The sequence below is a fragment of the Gallinula chloropus genome (genome assembly GCF_964237585.1).
Source record: "Gallinula chloropus genome assembly, chromosome: 5".
Lineage (NCBI taxonomy): Eukaryota > Metazoa > Chordata > Aves > Gruiformes > Rallidae > Gallinula > Gallinula chloropus.
In genome coordinates, this window is record NC_140090.1 from 31,241,482 (window position 1) to 31,265,541 (window position 24,060).

General features: G+C 38.1%; 1 protein-coding gene across 1 annotated transcript; it reads left to right on the forward strand.

The window, feature by feature from the left end:
* Positions 1 to 813: 813 nt before the first annotated feature.
* On the forward strand, positions 814 to 20,629 carry DYTN (dystrotelin). The gene is made up of 14 exons (XM_084265466.1): positions 814 to 874; positions 2,916 to 2,990; positions 4,536 to 4,737; positions 6,709 to 6,794; positions 7,665 to 7,753; positions 8,412 to 8,483; positions 8,814 to 8,977; positions 9,854 to 9,965; positions 12,529 to 12,674; positions 14,194 to 14,362; positions 16,029 to 16,099; positions 18,400 to 18,559; positions 19,793 to 20,264; positions 20,519 to 20,629. The coding sequence occupies exons 1-14, from the start codon at positions 829 to 831 to the stop codon at positions 20,620 to 20,622; spliced, it is 1,968 nt and encodes a 655-aa protein (XP_084121592.1). The 5' UTR covers positions 814 to 828; the 3' UTR covers positions 20,623 to 20,629.
* Positions 20,630 to 24,060: the final 3,431 nt, after the last annotated feature.

The following is a 24,060-nucleotide window of genomic DNA, read 5'->3' on the forward strand; positions in this document are numbered from 1 at the left end:
GGAAGTGTTCCAGGCCAGGTTGGATGGGGCCCTGGGCGACCTTGTGTAGATCCAGGCCTGAGGTTGGTGGCCCTGCCTGTGGCAGGGGGGTTGGAGCTCTATGATCCTTGGGGTCCTTTCCAACCCATGCCATTCTATGATTCTGTGGTTAACTGAAAGATAGTTACTATACTGAATTCATATTTATATTTTTATGTTTAAAAATATAATGTAAATTAGAGCACTAATGAAATAAATCCTGAGGGGAGACATTCAGTTTCTATTATTATCAAGGACATAATTACATTTGCTTTCAGGGTTGTTTATAGAAGTAGATTCATGGTTATGCTGCTTCTTTCCCTTCTCAGCTGAAAAATAAATAATACCAGCCCAGCTGAAAATGTTAGTTCAGTTTGACAAGTTCAGAAAATAAGCCTGTGAGCAATTGCAATCAATGGATTTTGGAAAGAGTCTAGTGTAAAAGTATGCCCACTCTGACCTGGAATTATACCCTGTGGGCTCTGTAGTAATTCTGTATGTAAACACCAGACTCTTCAATAGTGAAATGTCCCATTTCATGTACTGGAAACTGGTTTGGGGACTGGTTTCACTGTGATATGGTTTTGGAGTTACTAGAGTTACTCCGGCTTTATCATGAGCAAAGAGCATGATATTTCCTGGAGTTTCTCTGCAATTGGTACCAAAACTATGTTGTTTTATGCGATTCTGTTTAATTCATCTCTGAAATGCATCCAGTAAATTGTTCAGATTAAAAAGTTTGATTTGAATGGTTCGATATGTCTCAGTCTAGAATGTGTGGTTTTACACTTTCATTTGTTTCGTTATAGAATGCCTAATGCCATCTGTTCATTTCAAATGGATCCAGACTTGCAGGGTAAGGATTTTTCTCATTCCCCCCCCCCCCAGCTTTTCTCAAGAGACACTTCTGTGTCTGTTTGAACAGAAGCTAATGAATTCTAGTGAAGTCATGCCACTTTCAGAATCTTTGTGCCATAACAGATAAATGACAAATTACACAGCTATACTGTCCTACCTTTACTTTTGGATCTGTCCTGGCACCTTTCCTGCCATTATCATGTTGGCTCATGGGAGGTCAGGCACACAGGGGCCGTGTTTCCTAATTTATAATATAGGATAATTTTTTTCTTGTAATTTAGAATAGACATGAAGGATGGCCATACACTCCCTTTTTGAGTGCAAGATCTTAGCAGATACTTTGTCTGCTACATACCAAGTGGTGCAAAATGCAGAACTAGCAGGTAACCTGCTGGAGATGTCAGGAAACAGTGTACTTTCCTGGATGTGTAGGAATTCCTTTGTCAGCTTCTCAACAAAGGGCATTTATGAGTGTTGAGGTGAGATTTGACCCACTGCAGAATGATGACTTCCTGGTTTTCTGTCTGAAGGGGAAGCTCCATCCCCCAAATAGACCCTCATAAATAATAACCCTAAAATAGTTTGCATTTTATTTGAGCTTTTTTTTTTCTTTTTCTGCTGTTTTACTTGTAAGCTATTGCAACTTAATTCAGGAACTATGTCTTGACAGGCACAGAATGTCCTACTTTGACGCCATATTTTGTCTGTAAGAATGGACTTGAAGGGAGTAGCAGATGGCTACTAAAACAGATTCCCTCCACTTACAAAGTCATCTTGCACATGGAAGGTGTTTTGAGTTGGATCATGTGTATGTTTCTAACATTGGTATTCGAAAATAAGCATTTGGAATTTAATCCATAGCCTACTGAAAACTGTGGGAGTTTCTGTTACTTTCAAAAGAGGTTTGGATCGGTTTGCTGAAGAAAGAGAACTGATGATGCATGGAAGTCAAAACTATTTCTTCACATTGTATGACATGCTACACTACATCTCCAAATAATATCACAAAACATAGGATGACAAGAGCAGGACTAAACAGATGGTATAGCAGATATTGGCTTATTTCTATATCTTAGGCAGCATCTGGGAACCAGCAGAGCCCGTAATTTGCTGACTATTAACATTAGTCCGGTACATTTGTGGGAAACCATTGCACAGACTGGCTCATTTCCAGACTAAACAGGTAGAGAGTTTCATGAGTTATTTCTATTCAGTTTCAGATATTTCTTGCTTAGCTTTGATCTTAATCAACTGTGAGTCATTCTTCCTCTCTGAAGTACAGACAGAAAGAGTCTCTGGAGACAGGAGAACTGCTAAATTCCTTTCATTCCTTCATTCCTTTCTAGTTTCTAAAGCTACTGTGAACAAGTTTGGGTTTTGTTTGGTTTAGGGTTTTGTTTTTTTTTTACCTGAAGTTCTAGGTATGTGTGTAAAGTATCAGATATAGGTCATGTTCAGACCTACCACTCTGGAAAACATCCTTTATTGATGTCAAAGGAATGAGCTGAAATCATGTGTGGATATGGGATTTAGTTGAGTGGGATTACTAAGAAGAGATATCAAAAGCCATTTGCTCCAGTAAATTACTTCTGAGGGACTTCCAGAGGTTGGTCTTCACAGAAAATGTTTGATGCGTGAAGCGATATGCATCCAAAACAATAACTCTGCTGCGCAGGCTGACAAACTGTTCCATGTAGAAGAGCATCTCTGATCGAGAAGCTTTTGCCAGAATACATTTCATTATGATCTTGGCTAAAAGTAGGCCCAGTGCATACCCTTGATTCCCAAAGAAGCAGGTGCACTTTCTGTTACATACTATTCTTAAGACTCGTGTCACTGGTCATAAGGTGACCATTTTCCCCACAATACTATTGGGAAAAAAAGAAATTTTTCTTTATTTCCTTCAAAGTATTGTGGGTTTTGATAAAGTCCAAATTTGGTTGTTTTCATTTTTAATTAAACAGGTTGTTTTGGGTTTTTTGTTTTGTGGGTTTTTTTTAAATGAACCACTCAATTGTAATGTTTGTTTTCTTTCACAGAGGCTTTCAGTGATGTTCAGAGCTCCGTCTACAGAACAGCCCTAAAACTACGCTCAGTACAAAGTCGGTGCCAATGTTAGTAAATGAAGCGAGTCCTGTGCTTTGACAGGGAGAAGAATCTGTAACAAAATTGTGTTGCTGTCACCATGAGTTATTATGCTACTTTGCTCTCTCATTTTTGACATAAGAATAGCAGAATGCATTATGAACACTTAAGAGCTAGATAGTACTTCATATACAAATTGATTTTTTTTCCCTCTTTTGAGTGCCAGTGGAAATACATTAGTAAACTTTTAAAGGCATGGGAGAATAAATTTATTATTACATTCTGAAGCACTGCTGTGTAGACATCACTGGCAATTATGATTCTTTATCTGTATGTTGTTATTCTCATTAAATGTCAAATTTTCATGTGTTTATTAGGAACTAATTTATTGGAAGTAATTGTGTATCATCAAAAATGCATTGGCAGGGATTATTAATTCTCTAAGTATTGATGAGAACAAAAAAAGATATGATAGAGCAGGAAACCCCTGGATAGCACTCATTCTCCCTGTCTTTGAAGTGAGTGAGTATTCTGTACAAGCAAAGTATTATGGAACAAAGCCCTGGTCACCTAGCTCACTTTGAAATTACTGTAAATTCCATATTGAGCTAAAATGGATGGAAATCTCGACTTTTTCATCTGAAACAGTCTGTTTCTGAAAATGCTTAGCATTACAAGTGAAGGCTTCATGGTAGCACAGAAAAGATGACTAATTTGTTGGCCTTGGCCATATTTATTCACTTGGGCATGCTCTTCTATGAACAAGTTTAGTTTCATCTGTGCCTTGATATGGTAAATCTGCCTATTACTATGTGTCACAGCATGGAAGAACCAATTCACCCCAGTTGCGCTGGTCTTCCTTGAGCACTGGTGACCAGAATTGCAAATGGGTTTCCAGATTGCGATTCACCAGCGTCTGTGCTGGTATTTTCCTATTTCCACTGGAAAGACCATACATGTTACCCTTTAAATTCTCTGCTTCTTCAGCAATCTACAAACCTTCAGTCTACTAGTCTTTCTCTTCTGTTGTTAATTCTAATTGATTATTCCTCTGCAGTACTGAATGTAACCATTAAGAAGTCATATCTCTCTTCCCACCAGATACTAGTTATTCCATGCCACGTTTATAACATAGCCTGTCTGCCCCTTTCTTGGCCTTAGCACCCTCTTATCTTTGTATTTATGTATGAGGAGAAAGCCTACAAATTGTTTCTACAGTCCCAGGTGAGCTTTAATTTGAAATACTGAATAGTGCTGAGTATACCTAGAGTGAAAATGAGATCTGTAATTTGGATGCAGTTAATCATGTAATTTTCCTTCCCTTCTTATCTATCCCCAAATCACATCTAGGGACTTTTAGTTGAGCTGTTCTATCTTTGTAGCCTCACAAGTTTTGCTACATCCATAAACTCAGGAAGATCTTTCCCAGATTACTTCCTTTTTATGCTGCATGATGTTTTAGAATTCATTTTACAGACTTGTCTCAGCTAGACACTTCTAATTAAAAAAATCCTGGGCTTCCATTCATGAAAAGGCAGGGATCCTCATTCATTTCTCCTTTAATTTTTTCACAGTGGATTTGATTGATGTTTCTCTGATTCAACACATGCTATCAAGTGAACAGAGCCAGAAGGAAAAACAGATTTCTCTGAAAGTGCAGCAGATCTCCAGAATGCTGACAGAACTGTTCCAAAGGGCAAGATTAGAAAAGCCAGGCCAGGTAGATCCAAGAGCTGCTGAGTTCACGTTAAGCCTGTTAGCTGCCATGTACGACAGGTGAGAGGAAGCGTAGATGTAGATCTATTGTGGAGTACTGCTAGACCAAGTCTGTTTCTACTGCTCTGTATGAAACCATATGTTTCTACCATTTATGTATGAAACTCTCCCATTTTGATAGTATTTTCCTCAATACCACAATGGGAGGAGTTCAGCTATAGGAATATGAGGCATAAAACTTTATCAGAGGAACAGTGGTGAAATGTTTCCAAAATTATCTGTAAGTCTAGATGTCTCCAGTCCATGCTAACTTTTTCTGCAGACAGCTTTGGAGAGTAGCTCTTCTTTGGCTACCAAGATACTCCTGAAAAAGAATCAGTATTTGCCTTTGAATGACCAGGCACAGGTCAAGAATTTGCCAGTCATTGTTCATTATTAATTTTTCTTCAACTTAAAATGTTCATCAACTAATTATGAAACAAAATTACTGTGTCATAACTAAGCTGATCAGCTGGCTTCTGTGAACAGCAAAAAGTTTCTGTGTTATAGTAAGGAAGCAGCTCGCTGAGTGTACATTTGCCAAGTGTAGTTTGCAAATAATGAATTAATTTGCTAAAGGTAGGACTGGTTTGTGATTGTGTCAGGTTTAAATTCATTCTAGAATTCATTCACCACAGGTGAAATTAATTCCCTTCTACATCAGAAATAAGTTTTTATTGAAAGTGAGTGAGATATAAGTGGTCTGCAGGACTTTTCTTGAGTCACAGTTAACATGATCACTACTGCTTAAGGTCCCGTGTTATGAATTATTTTCTACTTAAAAAAATCCCAACAATTAAAGCGAAGAACAAATCGATGCATTACAAAACAAGGCTAGAAACATCAGGAGTGTTTTGTAATTGTGTATGTACTGTAGGGAAGTAATTTAGAAGAACCTTCTTAACAGGACTGTTGGTTTTGTTTCTCTTTTCTTAGGACAGTGTACCATTTCCTGTTTTTTTACAAGTTTCTTGCCATGTATATAGGATAGAAAAAGGTTCTTATAATTTTCTTCTAATAATGTTTTCTCTATAAAATGCTGTGCTCCACTATCAACTTAGGAAAGTATTTCATGGCAAGAGCACAAAAGGGCTTTTCCATGTTTATGTAGTAGCTTACTTAGTAAGTTTACATAAGCCATTATAAAGGTTTTGATACTATAAATTTAATCTTGGGCCTTTTTTTCTATGAAAGTTCTGGAAAATCTAAATATATAAATTCAAAATCTAGAAACTTTTGACCAAGAATTTTCCATACAGCTCATACTTTAGAGACTGGATTGCAGCTTTATGCAGTGTGCCCTGTAAAAATGCAATTTGTCTCAAGATTCTTGAAGATAGCTTTATGTAATGATATTCTAAAGTGCAATAGTGCTTTGCAAATGGGGTATTTTGAATATAGAATTCCAAGATTTCATGATTTATGGTTTCCAATCCATGTGTGCTTTGTTTTTACATAAATAAACATTTTTTTCATTAGGGACCTATGTTGCAAACTTGGGTTCTAAATAAAGTTACATTCTTCGTGATCTAACAGTCAAAACTAAAGTCATCCTCCTACGTATATCCTTTTGGTTAAATCAAGTTGCAGTGAAATTAAAGGGAATCTGTCCAAGAGGAGCTCAGTACAGATCTGGGGCCATAGTGAAGCTGTCTGATGATATAGTGCAAAAACTAGATTGTAATAACACTTTCTCTTCCGTATTTTTAGGACATGTATTGTAAATGTAACATTATATTTTAGTCAGAATACAAGTAAAGGAGATGCAGTCATTTTGGTTTTTATGGTGTCTTGAGCTGTTAACTCCATAGTTATGTTGAATGACAAAGAATCCTAGACATAAAATATCACTACAATGAGACATTACCTATATACATATAAAAGGATATGACTTTTGAAGTTGTCTTCCAACATAGTAATTTATTTTTTTCTTTAGAGGTTTCAGTTTTTACATTCTTGGTGACTGTAGTGTAACTTATTTTATTTTCCTAGGTCAGGAACAGGTTATATCAAAACTAGACCTGCTGCCGCTGCCCTGATTGCCCTTTCTGGGGACACTCTACTGGCTAAATACAGAGGTGGGAAATGTATGATTTTATACACTGCTTAAAATACTGAGCATTGAGAAAAATGTCCATTGTAATTTTTTTTCCTTTAAAAGAGAATACAGTTCTGCAATGTAAAAAGTATATAATTATATAAAAATTATATAAAAGTATATAATTATATTGACTGCTTAGTTGTGGAGAGGGCTGATGCAGAAGAGTACTTTTCCATCAGTTTGCATAAAGCATCTCAGGACAAGCCATACAACAGTTTAAGATAAGTAGAGCCTAAAAATGAAGGCCAAGCTCTAGCTACCTAACAGAAAAGACCAGAAAATCCCCAGTTTTAAATTTTGTTGGATAACTATTTTATATATTTCATCCAGGAAGCTTTTAAAGCCATTGTAATGTTAGGCTTAAGCAAATATAAAAAACAGATAAAGGTAGCCCAGTGCAGTGTGCAGCACAACGATTTCTGCCTGAATTAAAAGCTCAAAATGGAGAACAAATGGACCATGTGTAGCATATTGGCCTCATATCCCCCTATTACATACTGTGTATTTCCTTCCAAATTACAATTTGGAATTAACAATTCCCATATTAAATAGGACATATCTTGTATAAATATGTTTTTAAAAATTTCTTATATCCTTATGCGTCTTAACTGCCAGAAATAGGGAATTGCCATAATTTCCTTGCTTTCCTTCTCTCTTCCATGCCTGTAGGAAGAAAGTATTGTCACAGCAGTCACAGAATACCTGTTGGATAGACAATAATGGGGAACATTCTTGAGGTGTTTATTTGGTAGGCTGCAATGATCATGTAGATTGTTTGAGAATAAGAAGCTAGAAGACACTTCAGCCTCTGACAGGATTCCAGTTTCTTTCTTCTGGTTGTTTTCAGCTTTCTTCCAGTTTTATGCTGTCCCTGATGGGAAGGTGACCTCAATTACCCGTAGTGCCCTGAGAAGCCTACTAACAGACTTAAATCAGGTAATGACACTTCGGTGTTGCTACATATTAGGAATGCATATAGGAGAAAAAAATACATGTTTGATACATTTGATGTTTGATTACATTATATGACTAAAGTCGGTAGGGCGTTCTGTGGACATAGGGAACTACGATGCAAAGTAGATAAAAGAATTACATTTTATAGCTTTTCTCAGAGTAACCACTCACATCAGTGTCTCCACGTATTGATTTTGCCGGAACTTACAGGTCCTGGGAATGGCTGCATACAGCTTTTGCTATGGACACCCAAAACTTCAGATGTCTGTACTCACTAGAACAGCTTGCAGTTGCAGGAAAGTACCTTGGCATGCAGGTATTTCCAGCTGAACTAGTGCTGAAAATGGGATCTGAAAATGACCCCTGAGGCTCCACGTCGAGTCCTTTGGTATTCTAGTATCGCAACGTAGTATGTTGTTCTATTTCAGTAAGTGAGCTGGAAGCAAATCATTCTGACACATACTGAACTATGAAATTGCATACTGGTGGTATGAATATGAACGGGTTTTCTTCAGAACAGTATGTAAAATGGTATTTCTATAGAAGCTTCACCATCTGTGTGCTGTCACCATCTCAGCAGAGCATGACAGGAACATCTGGTTTTTATTGAGGTGTTTTCGAGCTTTTCTTCTTGATGCAGATCCCAGCCATTGTGGGAGAAAGCTGTCCTCTATCTTGTGTGGAAATTGCAACACGCAGCTGTTTCCATGGGGTGAGTGAAATTCTGATGTCCTGGAAATTGACTTTGAATGTTGCTGGTTGATTAAAATTGCTAGTGTACCACCATATAACATCCACCAATATGTACTTCTAAGAAGGAAGACTGTTTGACAGTCTCACAGTATAGGAGGATTTATATCTATACAAAAGATGCTCAGTGAGATACTACTGAAGACTCAAAACCTTTGGAACCCAGTAACTTCTTACATGAATGGAAAATCTATGCTAGCAGAGTCCCATATCAAAGTTTTTATTAGGAAGCATAAATGAGACTCCAGTTCTCTTCAAGTAAACAGCTAAACTTGAGACATATTTTTTTCAGGTTCTGAATTCAGCAATTGTTGAAGAAAAATTCCTGTCTTGGCTGGGATCAGAGCCTGCTGTTCTCTTGTGGCTACCTACATGTTACAGGTTGTCAGTCACAGAAATGGTTTCTCACCAAGCTAGATGTAGAGTCTGCAAAGTTTTCCCTATTACAGGCCTCAGGTGTGTCAGTAATTACTGTATTCTATAGCATCAATTGTTTGCATACACTACAGGCTGTATTAAGCAGGCTGCATACCCTACTGCTGTATTAAACAACAAACTTCAGGTAGAATCTTATTTAACAAGTAAGATAGGGAAGGAGAGAACTGTCACAGGCTGATGCTCAAGCCTACATCCTGTTTCTTTTTAGTTCACTAGCACAGACATGATAATGGAGACCTACTGAAAGTGAACTGGCAGTTTGGTGGAAAAGCCAATTAAACCTGTGTATCTTAGTTCTTTGTCCCATAACCAGGTGTATTAACTGGCTAGTTAAGTTATCCACCCTAGCATCTTCTTCATGGAAGAAATGGTATTAAATGGCATAATGGTATAAAAAGAATACTATCTGCTGTCTACTGACCAGAACGCTCAGAAAAGCATTTTACCCTTACTATCTTCTCACTAATAGTAAGCCTGCAAGTTTAGTTTCTTGCATTTTAGACTTAGCAAAGTTAGAAATTCTACATCAATAATGCAATGATATAATATTTTCATGAGAACAGCAAATAAAGATAACTTGGTGGATAGGAAGCATATGAAGATGTAACTGCATTTACAAAAATGGTACTAGAACAACTGTTTCTTGCTTGGACTGAATTTCAATGCAGTAAATAAATAATATCCAAATCATTAATACTCTGGAGAACAGTTCTCTGTCATTTGGACAAAATAACTCTTGGCATTCAGAGAATTGCTGAGGAAAGTCATTATTCTAACAAAGGTGTTTCTGTGCATTTCAGAACCCAGGGATCTGGATTTCCCAGTAATCAAGCTCACTTAGACCAACTGCTTACTTATGGGGAAGTAACTTAATCCTTCTGGTTTTTCTCACAGGTATCGCTGTCTTAAGTGCTTCAATTTTGACCTTTGCCAAGTTTGCTTTTTCATTGGCCATCTCAGCAAACCACATAAGAGGTCACATCCTGTTGTGGAACACTGTGTGCAGGTAAGTGTCCCATTATACTGATTAATTTCCCTGTTCAGGTTCTTCATGTAGGCAGGAGACTCTTCAAGTATGTTGATTATGAAATTACATGTGTATTAGCCATAATGGCCATGACATACTAGCATTATTTATCTGGGAACAGTGAGTCAGGGAAAGAGAAAAACGAAGATTCTAACTTTTGAAGGACTGGTTTGTGCTGAAATAACTGAATAGGGGCATGAAATGTCATAGTGCAAGTCCTCTTCCCAAGGAGTTTTATTGCAAATTTGACGTTTGCTGATCAACCTAAAACCTGTGTCCCAGCACTCCTTCCTCCCAATCCCAATAAAGACTCATCCAGAAATTAATTCATCCTAAAGCTGAACAATCTCCTGCGCAACATTTCCTTTATTACAGAACTTTTCCACTTTACTGTAAACCTTTTGGACTCGCTTGTCTCTGTCACTTGGGGAAGGAGTACAAAGAGGCATCATGTTACCTAAGCAGTAAGCTTACCTGCTTGAGCTCCATTGCAGGGGCAACTTGTGCTTTCATCACACTAGTGGTGAAGTTCAACAATGGGAATTTCTGTTTGAAAGATCAGTTACACCTTTAAGCAGCAGATTCCAGATCTTGTACACAGGAGCAGACAGGGTTGGTTGTTTTGGGGGGTTTTTGTTCATAGAACTGTACAACAGTATCTTCTGTTCCAGTAAACGAGGTATAAAGCACCCATGAAAGTTTCCCTAGTAAGCTCTACTTCATGGTCTCCTTCCTGAAACCCTGCACTTAATGCAAAGGATATCTGGGTAGCCAGTGCCTGCAACAAAACTAAGGAATGTCAGTTACACTGTTCTTGCAGTCACCCTTTGTCTGGGGAAACACTAAACTCTGGGATAATTCATTGCTTGCTTTCTGAAAACCAAATCCTATTGGTAACACTGTGAGAAACTGTATCTGTATGTTTAATATCTGCATTAAAAATAACGTGTTTATTCCTCCAAATATTCTTTCTCATCCTCCATCTATGCAAAAGTAGGAGAATCAAGTGGCAGCTGATCTCTTCATGCAGAAATTTTTAACAGAAAAATTAAAATCAGTGTGAATGGAGAGTGAATTGGGAGCATGTGGATGTGGAAGCATCAGGAGGGAGGGCCAGAGGGATATTACAAAGTAAAAAATTATGCAAACTAGTATAGCTGGTCAGCAAGGTCACAGCACTTCCACACACAGCTTCTCAGGACAATAAAATCAGGGAAACAAAAGGCATTTGAAGATGGCATCACAAGATGTATTCCTATAAGACACTCAAATAATGAGACAAAAGATCATAATCACTTCCAGCTCCTAAAGGAGCTAAAGGCACATCCAAAAACCAGCACCTGGTCACACTAAAGAGGAACCCAGAAGGCTTCAGAACTGGTATCTCTCGTCCTCCATACTGCTGTAAGTCATCATGGCCATGCCATGTGTATACATACACACAGGTGTGTGAATGCTGAAAAGGCTACATGAACACATTTATGTTAGTGCTTGTGAGAAAGTATGGGTGAGCGAAACCAGTTTGTTTTAAAATGAAGTCCCCTCCCTCTCTTATACTGTCCAACACTGAACTTTCCCACACTGTTGCTGCAATATTGCAATTGGATCACTGAACTTAGGTTTTCTTTATGAAGCCCTACTCTAACATAAACCTTGGAAATATTAACTTTCATGGCCACACTCTATACCAACATTAAAAAGATAAGCTATTTACCATGAGAGATATACCATTTTTATACCCTTTGTGTGGGACAAACGAATCAGTAGTAAGCCACTTTTCCCATAGCTACCACTCTTAGCGAGTGCTTGGCTGGGTAAGTTTTCACATTGTCTTTATCAGGGAGTATTCTGTCGAGTGGGGATTTGAAATACCAGCACTGCTCTTTCTTTCCGTGCTGACACCTTGTGGTAATGTTATTACCACGTTGAGAAATGACTAGGAGACTTGCTGTATGTTTTCTAGGTGTTTTCCTTTCCAGTCTGTCAGGGTTCACCCCGTGCTCTGCAGCAGTCCCTTCCTGGGGCAGAATTGGTTTGTGTCCTCCTGTAACACAGCTACTGAGCTTAGTTGTTTTGCCTGAGCCTGGCACTGCTGTGACAAGTGGAAATGTGTTTACTGTTTTGTGCAAGAGGAGGACACAAGGCAGAGAAGGCTGAATGTATTCATGCTTCATACAAATATAAAAGTACTTCTTTCCATTGATCAAGAGGGAAATGATGATGCTAGTCAGGCAAAATTATCTGACTAGTATCTGACTGTGAGCCTAATCATTGTAGTATCAAAATCCTGTGTTAGGCATTTCCAGGCTGCCCGAATTTGGACCAGGCAGACTGTTTTGCTTACAGAATTGGAGCAAATCTTGTCTGTGGCTCTGCATCTACCTCAGCTCCCCTCTAGGGCTCAGATGGCAGCCATGAGCCTCTTCGACTGTTGAAGAGGAGGGACCTTTTTTTTCATATGTCTTGCCTTGAAATGTGCCTACTTCTGGGCAGCATCTGTTTGAAAATTCACTCCATTCTTTATTATCCCTTATTCCAATAGATGTCAGCAAAGGCGAATGCAAAGCACTTTCTCTGCACTGTCAGGAACAACCTGTTTCAAGCGCGCTGCAGGAGAAAGGAGGCTCAAAGAAGGAGGGGTCTGGAGATAGTGGAGGAGAGGCACTTCCCTATTCACAAGAAGACTTTGTGAGTTTCTGTTTCCAATGAGTTTATAATCTCTGAATAATATGTCAGGCTGTGGGATATTGCTTGATTACGTCCTTTGAGTAAGTGATTTTGTTATGACAGACACTATGTCATGATTTTCCATTTAAAAGGGAAAGCATAAATGGGAAGTTGCTGCACATTGTTCTGTAGCATAACCATTATTACCATGCTGACAATCTAATGACCAGTTGTCTTATAAAATAAAATATGCTTGTGTCTTCCTTCCCTCCTTCCTTATGTCATCTCTTTCTCTCCATGTCATTTCTTATGCTCAGTCTAGGGTCAAGCATTGCAAATATTTAGTACCTGTCACAATTTCGTGGCATTTTAGGTACATCCTTTGTGACAAAGTCATTGGAAATTAACTATGAATACTTTCCACATGTGACCCACAGTGCCTTCACTGACAGGCATTCTACCCAAGACCCACTGAACTGCAGTCCTGTGGGGTTACTTACAATAGAGCGTAGATGATCTCACCATTCCTGTTTTTTCAGGTCAGATTTGGTTTGTTTGGATTTAGTTAATGTGTAAATTCATTACTGTATTTCCACTGATCACAGTGGTTAATAATGAGCATTGGAGGTTGTGTTGTGGTTTTCCTATAGTTTCTCTTCCCTTGCTCTGAGATTTTGGCTGATATTAATGTGTAGAAACTGAAGGGAATGATCATACAAGATAAGCACTACCAATGTACGGAGGGTCTGATTCCTTTCTAGCTTTGTAAAGACTTAGCAACTCTCTTCCATCCGACATGTTCTCCAAATGAAGCTCCACTGAGGCTGAAATAGGGAAAAAATGGTCACTTCTCTTTAAATAATTTCATCCTGGTGTGAAGGAGGAGAAAAATCTGTTTATAAATCTTGATTGTGCTACACTGCTAGGTAAGTAGCATAGGATGGGAACAGTTGGACTTGATGATCTTAAAGGTCTTTTCCAACCTTGTGATTCTGTGAAGTACATTGCTATTAGAAATAAATGTTTTATATACAGTAAGACCAATGGATGATCAGTGATGCTCACAGAGAATATTATTTCAGTGTTTGTTTGGAATGTGTTGAAATGCAAAACATTTCCCATTGCTAATGTTTCCCCATTGGTATTCAGCAATAAAAATACTAATTTTCAATGATGTCATTTAATCTTTCTGTGAGCAATCTGTAATTCTACGAGGTTTTGCTTACCTAATGTTTGGGTAGAGTGATTTGTAGTTGAATTTCTCAATATATTTAGCTCTTGGTTAAGGAAGCAAAAAAGAGAAGCAGCAAGTTGCACTCTGTGGGAAGAACCTGTTGTTGAGATTCTGTTGAATGAGTCAAATTTCTTGCACAAATTTCATTCTTTCACTGAAAATATGCTAGCAGGCATAGCTAAACCATGTTTCTTGCTTAGTAAATAGCACAGCACAATGGAGTAGTTTTATTTCAATCTTTCTGGATATCAAAACCATATAAGGCTTTATCCTTTCTCTACTCACTATTTGTCTGTTGATAAATAGCCCTCCTGCAGAACTCAGTGCTTCACCACCACCCAACCCTGAAAACCTGTCTTTCCCAGTGAACAGACCTGTCTTGGATTCACCCAATTTTGTATCTGAAAATAGAACTGTAAAGCAGAGGAGCGAGAATATCAGCAAGACACCAGAGCAAGGCAACAAAAAAGCTCAGGTGAGCAAAACATGAAGCTATGAAGAAAACCTACCAAGTTAACTATCTAATAGTCCTCAAATTACCAATGAAAAAGAAATTTAATGGGTAGAATCACCTTTCTGTTAATTTCTCACTTGGGGAAAAAATGTGTAATCTGAAGACATAGTGAGGCTTAAATCAGATACCCTCCCAAGATTAATGACTAACTCCTTGACTTCCATGACTTCAGAAGCATTTTTAATAACATTTGTTCTGTTACTTTTTTTTTCCCCAAGTTGTCTTAGAGCAGCACATTATAAAACTAGCTAAGAATGGAGTCCTTTCTCTATTCTGACAACAAAAAATGCCATCATGTCCTCTTACTGCAAGCAAATGTCAGGGAAGGACACCTTAATTCTTATTAAGCTTAGGGCATTTTTGTCACCATGGCAATAGCAAGAGGATAGAATGGGCCCTTCTTAAGGAGAAACTCAGAGTAGTGTCCACTCCAACTAAAATAGCTCACACATAAAAGCTCTCCACTAATCCATTTCCAGGTTCCCGGCATAGAAACACTGCTAGAGGAGTGGGTAGGACAGTTGAAATAAATATATGTACATAGCAGTTTTCTTCTATATTTATTTGAGAGGTCGGTAGCTCTGAACATACTTGGAATATAGGGAACACTGGGTTGTGTTCAAACCATTTTGTGTCATCCACTTGTCTTGCTCTTCCCAGAAGCCAAGGGTGCAGTAACCAAGAACTAGCCTGTGTCTATCAGGTCACTCCTTTGGCTGCTACTGCTGTGCTACCTTTTGGAAGATCTATCTTTTAGGACTTTGCTGCCCAGCTGAAGGAATAGAGGCAGCCAGCACATATTTGCAGAAGTTATAGGCACACATTGCTTAAGCATATAATTTCAATGGCTGGCATTTGTTATTTTAGAAAACAGTGAGACAGGGCTTGCATCCCTGTTGTGGGTTCTGTCACAAGCATTGCTTGCTTTTTCATTTTTTCTTTGGCTGAGAATTCTTTTTTCATTTGAATTAAATCATACAGTTTTCCAGCATCTTATGTTGCAGATTATTTCAATGTTGCTTAAATTTCAATGCAGATCTTAAGACAAGTGATAGATTTTAATAGAATCCAATTGTTTTAGAGGTCCTGGCTACCCATCTCTTAATCTCATCATTTCCTGGAAGCCCTAATTCCAGCCCAGTTTATACCATGCCTCTAATGCAGTTTACCTGGAAAATGTTTGTGTCCCTGACTTCTGGGCTACTGTCCTCTGCATGGCCCAAACTGCTGCTTTCTTACAAAGATGAGTTTCTCTTATCTCTTCTACATCCAGCCTGTCTCCTTCCATCGCCTTGTGCCAAAGCAGTTCTGTCACTTGGGAGAGACTGTTCCCAAATCAAACTATTCAATTTTGCAGAGATTCCAGGGCACAATGTTTTTGTTCTAATTTAAAGCAAAACAAATTCTTATGCACTTAGAATTTGTTATAGGACAAAGAATTTGTTCTATTGAGCAAATTTTCCAGACCATTCTAATAGCCATTAGAAATACTTTAATAAAAATAAAAGCCATAATTCATAAATCGGTAAAACAGACCAAATCTTGCCCTCTTATAGCAAAATTAGCTTAGAAAAGGAAATGTTATTGCTGTTAAAAGTTATGAACAGATACTTTTTTCTTATTACAGGCAATAGCCTCTTTTGAAGCAGATGTGTTAAAAATGCACGAATCGATCAGAAGTATTCACAATGAGAGCAGGTAGGTAAATGCAGTAGTACAGTGACTGAAGTGTGGTGGGCAATGCTGCTCGAATGAAAAGCTTGAAGACAAATTGTTTTTATATAATTTAGAGATTTTGAGATTTAAAGAAAATTCCTGTCAGATGGGGATGAATGATAAAAATTCAGCAACAAAAATTGTAAATGGAAAATACTGAGAAAATCAATTTATTGTAAAGCAAAACAATTTCTTTTGATTTCATCGACATTTTTACAATTGTTAGTTTGCATTTCTAAAAGTAATTTTTAAGGTTAAGAATGTTCATTCACATAAAAATACCAGAATAGCACACTTCTTCAATTTTTTCTCTGAATACTGAGGCCAGGTTGGATAGAGCTTTGGGCAACCTGGTCTCCTGGAAGGTGTCCCGGCCCATGGCAGGGGGCTTGGAACTACATGATCTTTGAAGTCCCATTCCAAAGCAAACCATTCTGTGATTCTATGATAGTAAGGCTTAATCAAAACAAATTTCATAATTCTTATGCAGTTTTTAAATCAAGGTGGGTTATCTTTCTAAACAATACCCTGTAAGTCAAATAGACAATACAGGCTTAATACAGTAACTAGTGGTAAAAATTCTACAACTTAGATTATCATAGAAATCCCTTCTGATATCCAAACTTTTGATACAATAAAATATTAATTCCTAAACTACAAATTTCTTGGGTAGTTCGTTTGTTTGGGGTGGTGAGGAGTGTGTTGGTATGGGCAACCATGCTTACCTTTTTCTTTCATTTTTGCTTTCCCCTCCTTCATTTTTGTAGTTCTGTATGAATATGCTGTAGATAGATTCATATCTGTGACCACAGAAACAATTCACTGAATTACAGTGGCATGTTGAATTTGATCCCGAACGTACTCTCTTTATTTCCTTCAGTATGTTCTGCTCCCTCTGTTCCTGCTTTGTCTTATTCCAGTAAGTCAATTGCTGTTCCAAATTCACACAAGGGCACTCCAAGACTAGAGCCAAGTTATTGCAGTTTCATTGTAAGTTTGTGCCCCTACCTAATTCTCTGTTCTCAAGCATGAAAATAAGTGATACAACAAAGATCTTTAACTTTTGTTTACAATAGCAATAGTTGAGTGGATATCTGGGAAGCCTGCTCCTGAACCATTGTATAATCCTCTGACCCAGAGCTTACAATATACTAGGTAGATGAATTGCATTTATCATGGGAAGCTCTTTGTTCTTATTTGTGGACCATCTTCTAGCACTGTGCCTGTTCACAGAACTGGGCTCTGAGCTAGTTGAAGGTAGTCAGCATTTTACAGTAAAAACCCATTGTTATAAGGGACCCCTGTAATATTAATTTTAAATGGTCTGACTTACTTTCCCATTCACAAATGTTGCATAATTCCAGTGGAATTAATGGGATTCTTGTCTGTCAGCCAATGCATACCCAAAAGGAAATGCATCAGGTGAACTTCTGGATGTAAGTAAGGAAGGGAGATCCCTATTTCAACTGTGTGATATGAAGCAGTTTGTTTATTACTGTAGTGGGAATAAGCTTTTCTGTCTCCACCTCAGCTGTGGAGAAGACATAACTGTACTTGTACCCTGACTTCTTAGAGAAATCCCAATTCTAGACAGATATGGATGGCTTTTTTTTCATACTGTGCTCTGAGTAGGAAATCTCTAAATCTTCTCTGCTGTGCATGGAAGGGTAACACTTCTCACTGTGAAAATCATAGTATCTTTTCAAGAACTACTGGCCTTTACAAAAACTATTAGTATCATCAAACAAGGTACATAGAATACAAGGAACAAGAAGGAACAAAGGGATAGAGGCTGCTTTTATTCCTTTGTTGCCCAGAGGGAAACAATGGGAATCTTTTGCAGTCAGAGAGTTGCTGTAAGAAGTTTGCTTCTAGACAGAGGGACCGCTATAATGTCTTTCCTCTTGCAACCACCTTTGTGGGAAAGGTAAAACCCCAAGATGCAAGTCTCAGTCCTGGCTACAGTTCCACTCAGCTCACATCTTTCCTCACCTAGAACATTCCTGTTCTTGCTAATTCCATTAATACAGCCCAGTTCCTGAAATACTGGGCTCTAACCCCAAAGCTGACAAAAAATTCCTGAACTGAGGAAGAGAAAGTTTGTGCTACAGTGTTTGCTCTTTCCCATGTCTGCATAGAGTTGGGGTATGGTTTAGCATAGGACAGGAATGGTTGGATTTGATGATCTTAAGTGTCTTTTCCAACCTCATAATTCTGTGATTCTGTGATTCTCTGTGTGTGTGATTGATCCAGCAAAATTCCCACCCTTGTGTCCCTGGCAGGTACATGAAGAAGCAGTTCAACAAATGGATGGACAAAATGCAATTTCTTTACAACTGCCAGGAAGACAAAAGCTGCAAAATAGAGGCAAAGCTCCAGAGCCTGAGAGCAAGCCATGAAAACCTGCAAATGAAGCTACAGCAACTGAAGCAAGAAGTAAAGGTATAGTGATAAACATATCAGGAATCTTCACAGTGAAGGGCAATTACTCAAGACTAACTACTTTTCCTGCAGGCCAGCACTCTTGATGCTATTTCATGAGCCTTCTGCTTGTCTGCTCAGTCATCTTAACTTCTCTTCAGGGAAAGCAGATAGGCTCTCTGCAGCAGGGATTTCCTTGTTATTCTCTTGTCTTTCTGTATCTAGTGCAGCTATCCATGTCTGGGATGTTTAGATACTACTGCAATTAAAACAATGAGAGGATATTCCAATGAAGTAAGAAAAGGTTTTTCATCAGTAGTGTTAGATACTTCATTGCAGTCTTTTCTTCAGAGAAGAATTCTGTGTTGGCATTGAATAAAGAAAGTACTCTTTTGTCATTCCTAATTGCTGCCTTGTACTGGGATGTAATACAAACATTTGACATAAAATAGTCTGTTTCTTTTCAATTGTTTTTGACTTTTGTTGATTTAATGTATCTCTGAGATTCTAAAAATGCCCAGAGAATGTACTCCTATTTGCCACCTACAGCATTTTGGTAGCATTTTCTGCGATGCTGTTTTTAGACTGTTTTTCAAGGATGGTCAAACACAGAGAAAAGCCAGACACATCTGAGAGCAGACTTGGTCAGCTTTATATCACTTGCACATGGAGTCCAATAGTCCATCCCATCCCATCCTGTGTGTATGTGCTGTGTGTATGCTGTGAACCTGGCTTGCCCACAACATGCAGGACTGGCTGCACATACACTTAAGTGTCCAGTGTGTATGAAGTCAGCTCAGTGCATGCCAGTTACATCATACCCAACGTTCATGCAGTGGATGGTATTTGTCTTCTCTAGAAAACTGCAAGTATAACTGGGGCACTCACAAGCAACTTAATTTTGGAATTTCAAAGGTGTGAGGTGTTTGATATGTGTTTAACATACACATATATTTTTTCCTTAATTATTTTAAAAGTATTTTACTTAAAAATTACTCTTGGAATATTATTTTCCCCTCTTTTCAATGCCATTAAAGAATATCACATCTTCAGATTGGAGTTGTGGAAATTATGGCCAAGTACATGTGTCCAGACTCATGCACAAGGTTTTATTTTATTGCAGGAAAATATTTTATTTGTTCAAAGAATTGGTTTAGATAACCAGAAATTGAAAAAAAAATATTTTCTTACCTATGTTAGTACTACCAGCAAATCAAAATCTTGTTTTCACAATGTAGTTTTTATGTTTTGTAGACAAAGTTACAGTCATCAGAGCATCCTGTGATACACTGTCAGAATATGATGCCAAGAAATCCAAATCTCCTGATGGAAAGGAGAATGCAGGGTGAATTAAAACCTGCCCAAATAAGGCCTACTTCTGAAATGTGTGCAGACTGGAAATCTTTGAATCCTCCCAACTCTACAAAGAGAATGCAACTTTTAGAGCCACCTGCTGCAGTGGACTTTATGTTCTCTGAAGGCCGACTGGAGTCAGTGTCTTTGGGGAGCAACAGACCTTTTATGGCACAGCATAAAAACGCGAAAGAGACTCAACTGTATCTGCCTGAATTGGCAGAAAACTCCCTTGGTGGCATCATGAGGAACGCAGTTCTTACTCCCACTGCAGTGCAGATACCACCTGATGAGAAGGAAGTCAGTGAGGAAATAGAACTACAGCAGCTAGTGATGAAACTTAAGGATGCATTGTCTCTCCAAGCCCAACCAGGTATAAGTTCTTCCAGTTAGCTTGGCACTATCTTCTCACCTACATCCAGCTTACTCTATAATATTTTTCATAATCCTTTAACCCTCAGAGGACACTCAGATTCTTGTCTTTGCCATTGTAGAAGTACACAATAAGAAGTACATGGGAAAAGCTGCTGTTTCTACAATTACCTGAGAGATTGATTTATAGAGTTTTTCAGGTATCTAGCAGCATCCATATGCTCTGAAAGACTTAAAATCTGTTCTGCTTTTCAGCTCACCAGTCTGCTTTGCAGCAGGAGTTCTTCACTACAGCTGAACTTGTTTGCAGATTCTTTTCTGACCTCATCAACCAAGTAACTTCATCAGCTTGTAAGTGATGGAAACTAGCATTTTTACAGCTTCACTGAACTATTGAAGGTAATTAATGCCATGTCAGATTCCTTAAAGTGTCTCAGATGTTACATTGTAATAACCCAGCGTAACAGATTTTTGCATTTACTGACTTCACCAGGAACTATAAATAGTGTTAGAGGACATTGTTCCTTTTCCATTGGTGGTTTCCAGCTCCTGTGGGTAGAGGTTGGCGCAGCTAATAAAAATCAACATGTCTTCGTTAATGTTATGCTGGTTTTCATAATGGTCTTGCCCTGTCCTCTCATCTTACTGCTATAGAATCAGTATTGGCTCATGTTTCAGGAACATTTTTATATGAGAGTTGGCTTGAGTCATCTGTTCCCAGTGATATATCTTCTATCAGATCATTGTTTCTTCAACTAAAGGAAGGAATAAGTTCTTAATTGTCAGACTTCTCAATACTTGATATTTACATATTAATTTTTTTCTGACCTACTGAATTCATATTTACAGGAAAAGATGCTTTGAACGTTTAATGGAATTTTATTGCTTTAGAAGAGCCTTTCCACTATTAACTTATACCTTAGAATCATAGAATGTGTTAGGTTGGAAGGGGCCTTTAAGGGTCATCTAGTCCAACCCCTGTGCAGTAAGCAGGGACATCTTCTCTAGATCAGGTTGCTCAGAGCCCCATCAAGCCTAACCTTGAATATCTCCAGGGAAGGGGCCTCCACTACCTCTCTGGCAACCTGTTCCAGTGATCTACTACCCTCATGTTGAAGAATTTTCCCTATATCCAACCTAAATCTACCTTTTTCTAGTTTAAAGCCATTACCCCTCATCCTATTGCTACATGCCCTTGTGAATAGTCCTTCCCCAGCTTTCTTATAGGCACCTTTCAGGTGCTGGAAGGCTACTATAAGGTTCCCCTGGAGCCTTCTTTTCTCCAAGCTGAACAAGCCCAGCCTCTTCACAGGAGAGGCTGCTACAGCCCTTTGATCATTTTTGTGGCCCTCTGGATGCGCTCCAACCTATCACTATAAAAGAGTTAATAAGAATGTTATGTTTAGTGTGAAAGGGCTAATAAGAATGTAATTTTACCTACAGCATCTGAAATGCAGGGAAAATGTATTTTTCCTTGGTCACTAGTGCTTTGTATTTGGTGGAATATATCTAAAACTTCAGAGTAATTACAAATACTTGTCAAGCCTATACACACATATACAGGTATATATATGCATATAAGTAAACATATAAGCTGCAAAGAAGTTTGCAAACAGATAGGTGATTAGCAGACATTACTTGCTGGGATTTGAAGATACCACACAAAAGAAACATTGCATACTTCTTTGACCCATTCATACTACAGTCTAGCTTCATTTCTTATAATGGTGGGTGACTGAAGACTTTAGAAAGAATATAGATCATTCTTAGAAGAAAAATAACAGATGCTCACTGCTTTCCTTTCACTGCTTCTTGTTTGCTACATGTTTCTTACAGCAGTACAGTTTAGTGAGATACCTTGATAAAGTCTGTGATGTTAGTGTCATCAAATGCACATTGTTTTGACAAAAGTTCTGAGGGTTGATATAAAAGCTTAAGGTATGTCATGTTAATGATTTGAATGTTACTATCAATTCTTGTGCTACTTTGGATGGTTAACTATTTGTTAAGTAACAACATAAACTAACCACAAATTTATGATGTGTGATTCCTCAGCAGTGCAAATGACTGCCCATTTCTCTTTCTTTGATATGCCATGGTTGAGTTACTTCCTTGGAATCGTGCTGTATCTCTTGTTGACCATATCAACAAGGAAAACACTTTTTTTAAAGATCTGAGAAACTGAAATTATTCAGTACTACTTCAGAGAGAAAAATTATAGTTTCAGCCACTTACTATCACTATTCTGCAGGAGGTGCTTAAAAATAGTGAATGTGTATTTTCATGTGGGCTCAAAACTGATTATGGTTCAAGAAACTGTGCACATGTCTAAGGATTTTGGTTCAATTATAGGAACTATAACAGCTTTCCAAGAGAGAAAATGCTCCCAGTTTTTCAGAAATTTTTTGTGATTACTAAGAAAATAAACTTGGTTTGTGTGAAAGCAAAATATTTTTGGAAACATTGGGAGAAAAGTCAGGTAAATTACATATTCCAAAGCTTTGTTTCTTGTATGATCAAACAGGGTTTAGACTGATGTCACTGACAAGGCCCATGAAAAGTGTAGTGCTTAAGAAAAGCTGCTTAACAGAACACTTAATTTTCCACATAGATTTTCCTGGTTTTAGATTTTTCAGAATGAGTAATAATCACCAAGATAAAGGGACTGACTCATTAAAATGGCTATAAACTTTGTTTTCTGTTGGTAGCACCTCAGCCACCTTCTTGTAAGACCTTACACTGTGCTAATGATAGTAATGAACATTCTAGTTCTTTCTGCTAGTTTTGGTCACAGAAGCTGTTAACTGCACATACTGCAAACACTCAAGAGGTACAGCATCAGCAATGGTATGCAACTGGAAGCTAACAAGCAGTTGTCTCTAGCAAAGGAAGGGTAAAGAGCATGATAGGTCAAGAAACTAATTGAGGCAGTAGGACCCTAGCAAACAGTGATGAGATCACTAGAAAGTGGGTACACCCATACTGCCATGTAAACAGAATATAGTGTGAGATAAAAGCTTGATAGCTTTTGCAATATACCAGTGCTAAGAGATACAACAGTCTGGGGAACTTAGCCGTTGATGATGGGAAGATATCCATCAGCTTCTGATGAGGCTTTACATCTCATTCAGAGTGAGTGCACGTGAAATAAAACAAGTGCTAGTTTGGTCTGATGCAATATAGAACATGTCTGGAGCACAAACTCTTACAAATATCTATTCCTGAACCACTGTGAGCTTTTGCTTTATGCATAAAGACTCAAGGAAGTGTTGTCCCATGCTAACAGCAGTTGTTTAGCTGCCAGGTCCCTATAAGATGAAAGGGACAAAATCCCGGGGCCTTTATTTTGTTGGTATTCAGTTCAGTTGACAAAGAAACAGCTTCAGACAGACATGTTCACACCGTCCCTTCTAACACACTCAGAGTGACAAACAGTAAGCCAGGAACAGTATCTGCAAAATCAATCCACAGAGACATTTTGAATTATTCCTGTACAGCAAATCTTTTTGCATCTCATACTCACAGCACTTGCTTTTACTTAAAACACCCATCCTAGAAGGCCCAAATTTATAGTGAGTGAATCAATATCAGACATGAGCATTATCTGATTGTGTTTTCATGCCATATTGTTGAGGCCTGGATAAATGCAACACCTAAGTTATAAAATAGAGTTGACTTCTGAGTTCTTCAGAGAGAAGAAATTGCCTGAGGTAGGAGTTCCCTTAGCAACTTTATCACTTGCACTTTTATGTGTAATAATTGCATCCTCTTTTTTATTTCAGCACAATAACACAGAG

What these genes read in the sequence shown, in the direction of transcription:
- DYTN (XM_084265466.1), top strand. Translation starts at nt 829, where the DNA reads ATGCCTAATGCCATCTGTTCATTTCAAATGGATCCAGACTTGCAGG. An exon ending in TTCCCTATTACAGGCCTCAG is followed by an intron (nt 8,978 to 9,853) that starts GTGTGTCAGTAA and finishes TTTTTCTCACAG; the next exon opens with GTATCGCTGTCTTAAGTGCT. An exon ending in TTGTGGAACACTGTGTGCAG is followed by an intron (nt 9,966 to 12,528) that starts GTAAGTGTCCCA and finishes TTATTCCAATAG; the next exon opens with ATGTCAGCAAAGGCGAATGC.